The following is a 12801-nucleotide window of genomic DNA, read 5'->3' on the forward strand; positions in this document are numbered from 1 at the left end:
CTCACTTTGTAAACCGGGCTGGCTTTGAACTCACAGCGATCCACCTGCCTCTGCCTCCCGAGTGCTGGGATTAAAGGCCTGCAGCCACCACGCCCGTCTAACTCTTGCCTGTCTTTTACACTCAATTATTTGTGATAGCCAGGTTAAGAAATAAGCTAATAGGGGGCTGGAGCGGTGGCTCAAAGGTTAAGAGCACTGGCTGCTCTTCATAAAGGTCCTGAGTTCTATTCCCAGCAATCACTTGGTGGCTCACAACCATCTCACAACCTGGGGCCCTCTTCTGGTGTGGAGATGTATGTGCAAGCAGAACACTGAATAATCAAGAAATTAAGAAAAAAGAAGCTAATAAAAGAAACAAATACTGTTTTATAAAAATAACTTCAACAGACAACTTTTGAACATATAACACCAAGTCCACAGAGAATTTTTTAAAATTCTATGTATGATTATGCCAAACTAAAAAACTCACTGGAAAAAGAAACATGAGCTTGCCATCCAAGATAACGAAGGAATTCATACACCTTAATAGCAGCAAAACCACCAACAGGAGCCTTATATTTAAGGCTGGAAGACACACCTTCAAAGTCCACCTTGGTCCTGGCCAAAAAAAAAAAAGGCGTTGAGAAGGGGGCTTGAGCCCTTTCACTTACAGGTCCTCAGGGAGAATGAGCATGCGCAAAGCGAGACAAGGCAGGCGTGTGGCCTCCGGCCAAGGCCTGGCTCAGTCTCCCTCACCCTAACCCTGAGTTGCACGAGCCCTGGTATGTATCTGCATCAGAGACCTGGCTCGTTATACTCCCGCCAGAGAAGGGAAGCTTTTCCAAAGAAGGGGAGGCCACTCAATTCACTGATCACCAGTCACATCAGGGTCGCTTAATCTGCAGGCTTGCCCCAGAAAACAGAAACAAGCCTGGGCGTGTCAGAAATATGGGGCAATAATGCCAGGCAGAGGTGTGTACAACGAACGTGCAGAGAAAACCAAACCCCAGCAGCTGGGGCCTGGAACCACCAGTGGGCGTGGTCTCTTGGTGGGCACCGGAAGCGAGGTCCCATACGTATTTCCGGTGCGCGGGCGCCGCTGAGGCTCGCTGGGAAGTTCACTAGGCAGCCCTTCCGTGGGAGGCTGGTTTGGTAGTCCTGCCGCGGGCTGCGGTTGCCTGCCGGGCTGCGGTGTTCACGCTAAGTTTCAGGCCGTGGGCCCAGCGGCTGCGCAGGATGCGGCTGGGCTCCGGGGCCTTCGCTGCCAGCTGCGTAGCGATCGAGGTGATCGGGGTCGCGATATTTATTCGGGGATTTTTCCCGGCTCCTGTTCGTTCCTCTGTCAGACCAGAGCACGGTGCAGAAACTCCAGCGCCCGAGCCCGTAGCAGGTATAGACCCCGCTTTCATTCTGCCCCCATGTTTCTGTATCGTACAGCTTCCAGGCATTCGCAGCCTCCAGCCCCGTGTCGACCCTCCTCTGGTAATCAGAGTACACCCGGAGTAACCCTGGCTTCGCCTCTGCTATCCAGTGATCCATATCCCTTTTATTCCCAATTTAGGGTCCCAGTTTTGAGACCAATAGGACACGACAGGTAGTATTTCTTCAAACCTCTCCAGGTTCCTACAACTCTCCTCCAGTACACGTCCCCGAATCTTGGCGGTTAAGCCCTCTCTACTGTCCTCAGCTATACAGAAATAAACGCCCGATAAAGACTCTGCTGCTGGGAAACGGTCACATAATCACAACCACCGGTCATGTAAGCAGTTTGTAAACCCACCAGCTCACTGCCTGCACGGCTGTTGTAGTCCAGGCTCAGGGGGACACAGGTCCCAACTGTCGGTCTCTTATGTAGACACTTTCTTGTCCTGGCCTCCTCACCATGCTAAGAACAGGTCACTACACGTTACTGGGATACCTACTCACTGTAAGCTTACAGTCCAGCCTAGCCAGGAGATGCTCTTCCTGGTAGTCTGTCATCTGTGGGCTACTTACAGCCCTTGAAGGAAGCTTCACAGTTGTCTAGTCTCAGAAAATCAACTCAACACTGGCTATTAAAAAAAAAGGGGGGGGGGGGCTGGAGAGATGGCTCAGAGGTTAAGAGCGCTGATGGCTCATCCAGAGGTCCTGAGTTCAATTCCCAGCAACCACGTGGTGGCTCATAACCATCTATAATGTGATCTAATGCCCTTTTCTGTCATGCAGGCAAGCACTGTATACATAATAAATAAATAAATCTTGAAAAAGTATTTTTTAAAAAAGAGGGGGCCTTCTAGCAAATGATATGTGCTTGTAGAACAAGCTAAAGAATCTTTTTGCTGGGTTCCCCAACCCCCACCCCTACCCCCTGCCACCCAGGCAGGGTTTCTCTGTGTAGCCTTGGCTGTCCTAGACTTGCTTGTAGACCAGGCTGGCCTCGAACTCACAGTGATCCACCTGCCTCTGCCTCCCAAGTGCTGGGATTGAAGGTGTGGGCCACGGTGCCCGGTCCCCAAGCTAAAAAAATCTTGAAGGCGACTGAGTACCAAATAAGGTTTTAATTTTAACTTCTCTTTTTCCAAACACATTTAGGAGCCAGTTCGAACCAGACCGAACTGCCACCGCCTCTCTTCAGTAAAGCAGTCATTGTGGTGATAGATGCCTTAAGAGATGACTTTGTGTTTGGGTCTAAAGGCGTGAAGTACATGCCCTACACAACTTACCTGGTAGAAAAAGGAGCCTCTCATAGTTTTGTGGCCGAGGCGAAGCCACCCACAGTTACTATGCCTCGAATCAAGGTAAAGTTAACTTGATGTTTTATGGACCATGATTTGGCTCTTTAGAAAGTTTAAAGAGAGAGCCTACCTGGAGACCTTATCTTAATAGCATGGAAAGCGCTTCAGTGTTGTCAGTGATGCTGAAGGAATCCATAATAAGATGCAACCATCTTTTCACCCCTTGTGAGGTAGCCAGAGTTCACACTTCGTAGAAAGGGAGAAGCTTCTGGAGCCAGATTGTCCAGGAGATCTCGTCCCCTTTGGTAGACGACTACTGCCTTCCTTGGCAGCCCTAGTTCCTCAGGCTTGAGGGGGCCTTTAAGGATAGTCAGGCTAACTCAGTAATTTTCTATATAAGAAAACAAACTCAGTCAAGTTAAATTACTTGTCAAAATTATTTTATACAAAATGATGGGACAAGTATGAACTGGCCTCAACAATTGTTACTTCTACTACATAATTAGGTGTTAGTTAGCGGAGGGTACTTCCGAAGCGCATAGTGCTTTACCCAACAATCATGGCTGAATTAAAGACAACAGGCACGAAGCCTTGTTCTTACTAACTGCCAGGTGTGTACATTTGTGGGGAGGCAGCACTGCTTTCATGGGGCTTTCGTCTCTATGGATCCGCACAACCATAGAGAAGCAGGCATTCATGTAAACATGCTGTATTTTGGTGAGTGCTTGGTGGGAAAGAGCAGCATGGAACTCTGAGTTTGGAGGGATAGAAATATAGTTGAGAGTATGGAGTCAGGAAAGCCTGTCTGAGGAAACTACCCTCAGAAAGATACTATTAGGGTGAGTAGGAGAGTGTTGACAGAAAGGACCAGAAGTGTTTGAAAATCTGTGGCTGTACTGCATTAAAAAAAATATTTTAAAGAAACATTTATGTGTATGAGTGTTTTGCCTGTATGAGTTTATGTGCACCACAGAAGGCGGAAGAGGGCGTCGTGTCCCCTGGGACTGGAGTTGCGGTGGCTGTGAGCTGCCATGTGAATGCTGAGAACCTGTGTTGTCTGAGAGAGCGTCAAGTGCTCTTAACTACTGAGCCATCTCTCAAGCCCCTAGATTTTTTTCTTTTTAATTCTTATTTTTAAACCAGTCTCTCAAAGGACTTTTCTGGTCCAGTGTAGTTTAGGGGTCAGCCAATGGCTGGCAGAAGCCTGGCTTGAGCGGATCACACATAGAAGCATCTAGCAGGCTCACGTGTGCTGGCACACTGACTGCTGAGGTAGTTTTCAAGCTTGACTTGACACCGCTGTGTAGCCAGGAGCTCCTCCTCAGCCAGAAGAACCAGTAACTTTGGCCATGAGTCCCCCCGGATTCCCAGAAATACATGGATACCTTAAGATTTGTCCATGGTGGCTCCTTTCCCAGAGCCCCTTTCAAGTTGGCGTTTTGCTTGTCATAGCCAACTGTAATGAGCCACTGTCAGACCAGGCAGAGAAGGAAGGCGGCAGAAAGAACCGGAAGTGCAGTGTTTCTTCGAGTATGACTGTACAACTTATTGCATAATTTTCGTGACTATTAAAGTTCCAAAATAATTGCTTTTGATAGTTTTTGTTGGTTTTCCATTGGTCTTGGGGCATGGGGTGGGGGCATTTGCCAAGCTCCTCACTTGGCCATTCTGGAAGTCTGGTTGATTTATACTGACATATTTGGCTCGTTATAAAGTTCAACATTACAGCATTTGCCCAGCATATGTATAGCACTGGTCTCAAGGCCTAGAACCTTAACAATGAAGTTTGCGTTTCTTTGCCACTGAAGAATTCTTATCAGAATTTTTTAGGCATTAAAAAGATTGCTGTTTCTTTTCACCACAGACCCATGGATGTTGGTTTTTTAGGTGGTGGTAGAACTCCAAATCATGAATATCCATTACTGTTACTGTGGCCTGATAGGGAGGGTCTGTGACAAAAGTGGGGAAGAGTACTGACTCCAATCTACAGCAGAAAGATAGGATATTTCACACTCGCCATCGGTTAGACGGCACCACACTGTGGGTGGGTCTGATGTCCCACTAACATCACTTAGAGCTGTACACAAGCAGGAGTTCCTCTTATTTTTTTTTTTTTTAAACTTAGAGACAGATATTAGATTTGCTGGATTGTTAGGGTTTGTTTATTAGAGTTAATGAGTTTGCTTGTCACAAAGAGCAGGTTAAATCTTTTTTAACGTACCCCTGTAGGCCAGAAGAGGGCACCAGATCTCACTATAGATGGTTGTGAGCCACCATGTGGTTGCTGAGAATTGAACTCAAGACCTTTGGAAGAACAGTCAGTGCTCTTAACCTCTGAGCCATCTCTCCAGCCAGAGCAGGTTAAATCTTACGTGAAACCCTGACAAAGGGTCTGAATATATAGGTTCATGTTTTCTCCCCGCCCCCAACCCCCAGACAGGGTTTCTTTGTGTAGCCCTGGCTGTGCTGGACTCAATTTGTAGACCAGGCTGGTCTCAGACTCACAGATCCTCCTGCCTCTGCCTCCCTGAGTGCTGGGATTACAGGCGTGGGCCACCAGGCCTGGCTCTGGGTTCATGTTTTCAGTGTGTATATTACTACATTAGTATTAACTTTGTCATTAATCCATAGCTTCTGTGACTGGCACTGTGTCTAACTATTACCATCTTCTCCTTCACTTTCTTACCAATGTGAGGATTGCCTAAACCATGCTTATTAAATAATCAAGTCTTCAATATTGAGTTTGATGTTTTTGTCCAAAATCTGTTTCCTATCTTCTCCTCTATACCTGCCCCACTTGCTGTCCTCACGTTGGCTCAGTCTCCATACAGGGCCTGATGTAGGTCTGCACCCACCTGTTTGACCCCCAAGTGATCTTGTCTTCCATGCTGTGTTTTGGATCTGTGATCTAAGCCTTGAATGTTTCTTTCTACAGGCATTGATGACAGGAAGTCTCCCTGGCTTTGTTGATGTCATCAGGAACCTCAATTCTCCTGTGCTCCTAGAAGATAATGTGATCAGACAGGCAAAAGCTGCTGGGAAAAGAATAATCTTTTATGGAGATGAAACATGGGTTAAATTATTCCCAAAGCATTTTGTGGAATATGATGGGACAACGTCATTCTTTGTGTCAGATTATATAGAGGTCTGTCTCTCCCTCTCTGTCTCTCTCACTCAGTGCAAGGTCTCATGTGGCCTGGGTAAGGTTAGAACTTGATATGGAGCGGCGGTCATTCTTTAGATTTATGTCTCTACCTCAGGAGTGCTGGGATTACAGCTGTGTACTACCACTACCATGCCCCGTTTCAGAAGTAATTTTTTTTTCCTTGACAGGGTTTCTCTGTGTAGCCTTGGCTGTCCTCGATTTGATGTGTAGACCAGGCTGGCCTCGAACTCACAGAGATCTGCCTGCCTCTGCCTCCCTGAGTGCTGGGATTAAAGGTGTGCACTACCATGTCCAGCTCCTCAAGGTCAATTTTTTTAAAAAGAGAAGCATTATATCTTAGGTAGAGTCTAATACAACTATTCTCCATCTAGAGGTGATACTATTTCCTGTGTAGTATTTTGTAATATGTGGAGTAGTGTGGCAAAGTTAATAAAAATCATTCATTCATGTAGTCAGTAGTAAGTGCTGTTATAAACCTTGGTGCGGAAGCCGGGCATGGTGGCGCACGCCTTTAATCCCAGCACTTGGGAGGCAGAGGCAGGCGGATCGCTGTGAGTTCGAGGCCAGCCTGGTCTACAAAGTGAGTCCAGGACAGCCAAGGCTACACAGAGACCCTATCTCAAAAACAAAACAAAACAAAAAACCAAACAACAGTGCGGGTATGAACCAAGGTATGTAGGCCCCAAAATGCAAAATAGTTGGGCAGACATTGAGGACCCAAGATCAGGAAGCGTGCCACAGCAGAGGAGCAAGTCATTGAGTGAGTGCCTAGAGCCCTGCTGTGAAGGCTTGCAGCGAGCGGGACCTTAGCGCACTAGAGTAAGAGTCTCAGCTTAGTTTGGGGTTTGGGCCAGTCTTTGAGTGTGTGTAGTTTGACTGATACCTTTTCTAGAGTGATACACCTTTTCCACATTCACCAGGGCAGGCACAGTGTGGGTTTTCAGTAGTGACAAGTTTTCATGCTATGTATGACCGGTAGAAAGACTTTTGTGGTGTGTGTTTTAGTGGGAGGGGAGTGGGCTCACTGAAGACTCCTGGCTAAGCAGGCTACTGGCCTTTTCAAGGTCTGTTTACCTGCTCACATCTCCATGATATTTGCTTCAGAAATGGGAGAGATTATAAATGTTGTCCTTCCAAGAATAACCTTATGTGGGGCTGCTGCTTATCCCTGCTGCACTGTGCTGTCTTGTGGGGCTGTTGCTTATCCCTGCTGCACTGTGCTGTCTTGTGGGGCTGTTGTTGCTTATCCCTGCTGCACTGTGCTGTCTTGTGGGGCTGTTGCTTATCCCTGCTGCACTGTGCTGTCTTGTGGGGCTGTTGCTTATCCCTGCTGCACTGTGCTGTCTTGTGGGGCTGTTGCTTATCCCTGCTACACTGTGCTGTCTTATGGGGCTGTTGCTTATCCCTGCTGCACTGTGCTGTCTTGCTTGGCTGCCCTTCACCCTTTCTTATCCCATGGCTTCTTGGGGCTTGTTTAGCTTGCTTATTTACTCTACTTTAGTTAAGACGAACAATGATCCCATGGGTGGGGGTAAATGCCAGAACAGCCTTTGCTCATTTAAATTATCTATATAGTATGTTTGTTCACAAACTAGAGAATTAAAAAGAATAGGTGTAAGAGCTTAATCTAATACTAAGATTAATTTTTTAATGACTTCAAGGCTTTTGCTTTATTTTGCTTTTTGTTTTTTCAATTTTCCATGAGTTACCTAAGATGAACTCCTGATGATTAAGGAGAAATTGGATGCCCTGTTTACATGTGCTTCCTCCCCTCCCTGTCGCCCCTTCGAAGGTGGATAATAATGTCACAAGACATTTGGATAAAGTATTAAAAAGAGGAGACTGGGATGTGTTAATCCTTCATTATCTAGGACTGGACCACATTGGCCACATTTCTGGGCCCCACAGCCCCCTGATTGGTCATAAGCTCAGCGAAATGGACAGTATCCTGATGAAGATTCACACTTCACTGCTATCGAAGGTAAGACTGGCCGTGGTTCGTTGCATGGTGATCAGATTTCCTGCTGACTGAGAGGACCGCTGTGCCCATTGTCTACCAGCCAATTGGGCTTCTGCCACAGGGACCGGCTGGGTGGCAGGGTGGCTGGGTGGCTGGGTGGCTGTTCCAGGGATGCTGCTGTTTGTAGGGTTACCTTCTGGCCGGGAAAGAAGTGCAGTAAACACCATAAATGTATCAAAGGAAAACAAGGGCAGGAGGGACCAGCGCCCCTGTACTCAGGAGAGGCTGTCATTTTAAATGGTGTATTCAGGACAGGCTTGGAAGAATGTCCCATGTAAACAGAGACTTGAAGGGAGGGAGGGACAGATACATGTAACTGTGTGGGGCGGGTAAGATAGAGAAGCATGGAAGGTCAGGAGCCTGCCTAGGACCCCTGGAACAGATAAAAACCAAATGGCTGGAGCTCTGGGCACAGAGGCCCATGACCTGCCTAGGGCCTCTCTGGGTACCCTGTGCTTTGCCTTTAAACAGTCCTGTAGAATAAATGCTTTAGTTTCTTTCTTGACGGGAAACTGAGGCAGGAGGAGTCATGTGCCCACAGTTTGGAAATGACAGATGCCCTGCTGTCAGAGGTCGTAAGCACACCCCTCGTGTGTGCTGAGCTCTGCACTGTTCTTGCTTCCCTGTAACATGATTTTGCTTTATACTTTTATGACTCAGCTCACTGGGAGAGATTTAATGCTTTAAGGGTCTACATTTGGTTCCTTGGCAAGACCGTATATGTTCTTGTGAGACAACTATAGCTGACAGGCTCTCCTTTGCCTTACAGGAGAGAGAGATTCTCCTACCCAGTTTGCTGGTGCTCTGTGGTGACCATGGAATGTCTGAGACAGGGAGCCACGGGGCCTCCTCCACAGAGGAAGTAAGCACACCTCTGATCTTAATCAGCTCTGCATTTGAGAGGAAACCTGGTGAGAATTAGGAATGATTAACATTTAAAACTGTGGTGTAAGATAAGTAATCCCAAACAATGTGAAAGAAAAATTAAAGGGGTGATGGCCAGTCAGGATTTATAGTTTATATTCTTTGCCCTGATTCTCAAAATATAAATACTTCTTTTGGTAAGAATTCTGTTGCAGAAATATTACTAGGTAGGTATGGAACTACTCAAAACTTGCCTCAGGCTGGTGAGGTGGCTCAGTGGGTAGCACCCCTTTCAGCCAAGCATCACTGCTTGAATTCCATCTCTGGGACTCTCGGTGGCAGGAGAGAAGTCACTCTCCTGTGTTGTCCTCTGACCTAGCAGCATGTGCTTTTTCATGTACACATGTGTACGCAGCTCTGCCTGGCCTGGAACTCACAGAGATCCGCCTGCTCTGCCTCATGAGTGTGGGATTAAAGGCGTGTGTGTCCTTAAGTATACAAAGACAACCTGGTCAGTCTATTTAATGTTACATATATCTATATAATTTGAAGGCTGACTACTTGGTGTTGGAGAGCAGGTTAGGGGCCCATCCCCGGAGAGGACTATGTATCCTCTGAGCCTTCCTTAATTTCCGTAGTTCTCTGTCTGCGGAGGCAGTGAGGTCTACCTACCCCTTTTATGTTGCGTGTCTGTTGGTATTGGACTTCTTCTGGTCTTGTTTACGCAGCCATATTCTTGAGGTTTCATGGGTGAAGATTCTGTGTCATTTCTAGGAGACACAGTATTGTAGCAGATTTTCTGATCCTCTGGCTCTTAAAGTCTTTCCACCTCCTCTATGGAGCCTTGGGTGCAGGAGTTATGTTGCAGGTGTATGGATTGTGGCTGGACACCCCATGATCACTTGTTCTCTGCATTTTGACCAGTTACAGTTTCCTAAAATGGTCCGCATCCATGACAAAGGGACGTTTCTTAGATGAGTGGTGAGAGCTACACCTCTCTGTGGGATAAGGGTAAATACTGAGGATGCAGTTAGGATGCCTCTCTCTGTGGGATAAGGGTAAATACTTAGGATGCAGTTAGGATGCACCTCTCTGTGGGATAAGGGTAAATACTGAGGATGCAGTTAGGATGCACCTCTCTGTGGGATAAGGGTAAATACTGAGGATGCAGTTAGGAATTATGCCAGTTTAGAAAAGTAGAGGTATTAAAGTGGTTCTATAAAATCCATGACCCACTAGCACTGGGGCATTGGATGGCTTTCCTGTTTTAGGCATGATTTACACCCTGTAGAGTGGCCTTACGTCCAGTTAGGAAGCTGTTGTCACCTCCAGGAGGTGAGGCACTGCTGTAGCCTTCTTTCCTGCTAGGCTGGCTGGGATAGCAGTTCATAGGCAGAACAACTGGGCAGCACCATTGGATGCTTCCTTCTTGGTGGCCTTGTATACAACTGCCTCTTTTACTGTCACCAAGCCTGGAAGGTCTACTCTTGCCACCTGGTTGTTCTTTTGTTTCTGAGACAAAAACAGATGAGAGATGGCCTGTTTCTACCTCGGAGTGGGCAGACACTCACTCCATTGTGGATGGGTGAGTGATGGGGCCTGGCCGACACCCATAGAGTTGCTGCTCGTGCAGCTTTGGGGTGGGTGGAGGAGGGTATTACAGATTCATGTGCCACAGACTCTTAAAGTGCTTACAGAATTTCAGTAGATTTTCAGGAATGAATGTTTTTTCGTTTTATAATAAAGATGGTGGCTATTGTTTTTTTTAGATGAAGTTTGGATTGTCTGCCATATGATTTCATAGGCCCCTCTCAACCTGCTGCTACCCGTCCTGAGTCTGGGTCCCCAGGGGGAAGCACAGGTGTGGGTCCTTCCAGGGCCAGAGAAGCTTTGAGCAGAGCTGTCTGGGAAGAGTTCCCTGGAGACCAGTCAGCTCTGTAAACCCGTCGTGATGCTTCTGGAGTGGGGATCGGGTGGAGCTGGGGGCCCTGTTCTTCACAGAGGAGAAAGCCCTACTCTTCATCCAAGGTTTTATACACCAGGACCCTGAACCCAGTACCTGGACACACAGGAGCTGGTAGAGCAGACAGCTACTGCAAACTCGAAAAGATTATATGGATAAACAGAATCTCACCTGTTCTAGTCAGTGGTCCTACCTGCCCAGCTGAGCCAGCCTTGTCCTGCTCTCCTGTGAAAAGACCCTGCTGTCGTTCAGGGACCACTGCTGACACTAACCGTGTTGACTCGCCATCTCCCAAGTGGCCCTCTCTTGGCCTCTGTGTGGTTGTTGTCACTTCTATGCCTACTTGTGTGCTACAGTCACAATGACTGTATTGTTGAGTTGCGCTCTGTCCAGTGTATTATAAGCCACAGAAGGGAAAGTGGCACTTCATAAATTTATTGACATAAAAATCAAGGAGGTGGTTTCTGTGTGAATCTGCATTTGAATGGCTTGAAGACATGGTAATTGGACTTATATTAGCTGTAGTTGCTCAAATTCAAGAATAGCTGCCATTTTCTGCCTTATAGAAATCTATTGTCTAAAGTGTTTTCTTTTTTCCTAGGGGATATTCGACACCCAAAGCACGTCCAGCAGACTGACTTGGCTGCCACACTAGCAATAGGACTTGGTTTGCCGATTCCTAAAGACAGTGTAGGAAGCCTCTTATTCCCAGTTATAGAAGGAAAACCGATAAGAGAACAACTGAGATTTTTACATTTAAACACATTACAGCTTAGCAAACTATTGCAAGAAAATGTACCATCATATGAAAAAGGTAAGGTAATTAACAGCTCTAATTTCTATAAGGTCTTCATAATTTCACAGGCCTCGTGTTTCCAGGTGTTTTCTGGTCTGTAGTTTGTAATAGGGCACTTAGCAGTGATTGCTCTATGAACGTTGTGTTCCAGTTTCCTTAACTGTCATTACTAGCAACATCAATTAATAAAGTTCAGCTATTTGAAATATTTTACACATTTATTAACTCAACAAGTATTTCCCAAGTTTTTATTTATAAACAAGGGACACAGGCTGGTGTGGTGGTGCACACCTTTAATCCCAGCACTCCAGAGGCAAGCAGACCTCTGTGGATTAAAGGCCAGCCTGGTCTGCAAATTGAGTTCTAGGACAACCAGGACTGTTAGACAGAGAAACCCTGTCTCAAAAAACCAAACACACGCAGCTGGGAGTGGTGGCGCATGCCTTTAATCCCAGCACTCAGGAGACAGAGGCAGGAGGATCTCTGTGAGTTCAAGGCCAGTCTGGACTACAAAGTGAGTACAGGACAGCCAAGGCTACACAGAGAAACCCTGTCTTGAAACCCTAACCCCAACCCCCCCCCCCAGCAAAAAAAACCACACACACACACAGAACAAAAACCCTAGAGATTTAGCATTGGGTAGTACCAGTTCTAGTATTGTGATAGATGTCAGATGGTGACCAGAACCCTAGGAAAGACTGAACATAGGAGCATGGATGGGTTTATATCCTGAGACAAGCCTGGCCGTAGAGTTAGGGAGGAGCTTTGTAGATTGAGGGTCAAAGGGCATAAGAGATGAGTTCGGACATGTCATCAGAGGGTGTTTAGCATTACATGAGCTTCCAGTTCTGTCTAGGTGAAGAAGGACACAGCTGGGTGTTCTGCATTTTCAAGTGCTCACCTAGGCTCCCTCTGGGAGTTTGGCCTTGTCCTGTGTCAGGAAGCAGCTGCAGTGCTCTCACGAGCGGGAAGACAGCATGGGCCGAGCATGGCAGTGGGAGTGCTCTCACGAGAGGGAAGACAGTGTGGGCCGAGCATGGCAGTGGGAGTTAGAAAGTAGACGTGCTTTGGAGGCAGCAAACAGCATGTGCTGGCACAGTGGGACACAAGGCATACGAAGACCCGGGGCCAAAGGAACAGCTCCAGGTTCTCAGCTGCACAGTGAAGAGACGGGTGACTGTGTAGTAAGTAGGTGGGAGCTAACTAGCAAGGCAGGTGTCTTAGTTTTCTATTTCTGTGGTAAGGCATCATGACCAAGACAATTTATTGAAGAGTTTATTTGGGACTTGTAGTTTCAGA

At 46.9% G+C, this 12801-nt stretch overlaps 1 protein-coding gene across 2 annotated transcripts in view; it reads left to right on the forward strand.

Annotated features, from left to right (window-relative positions):
- The first annotated feature begins 1097 nt into the window (after positions 1-1097).
- Positions 1098-12801, forward strand: part of Pigg (phosphatidylinositol glycan anchor biosynthesis class G) — a 30847-nt gene continuing 19143 nt past the window's right edge. The window contains exons 1-6 of one of the 2 annotated variants that reach the window (XM_051170819.1): positions 1098-1369; positions 2551-2756; positions 5629-5838; positions 7652-7840; positions 8649-8790; positions 11308-11520. In XM_051170819.1, the coding sequence (XP_051026776.1) occupies positions 1216-1369; positions 2551-2756; positions 5629-5838; positions 7652-7840; positions 8649-8790; positions 11308-11520 (1114 nt within the window). In that variant the 5' untranslated portion in view covers positions 1098-1215. Of the gene's footprint in view, positions 1370-2550; positions 2757-5628; positions 5839-7651; positions 7841-8648; positions 8791-11307; positions 11521-12801 lie in introns of those variants that run through there. The other variant, XM_051170818.1, reaches the window with a different exon arrangement.

Source organism: Acomys russatus, chromosome 28 (genome assembly GCF_903995435.1).
Source record: "Acomys russatus chromosome 28, mAcoRus1.1, whole genome shotgun sequence".
NCBI lineage: Eukaryota > Metazoa > Chordata > Mammalia > Rodentia > Muridae > Acomys > Acomys russatus.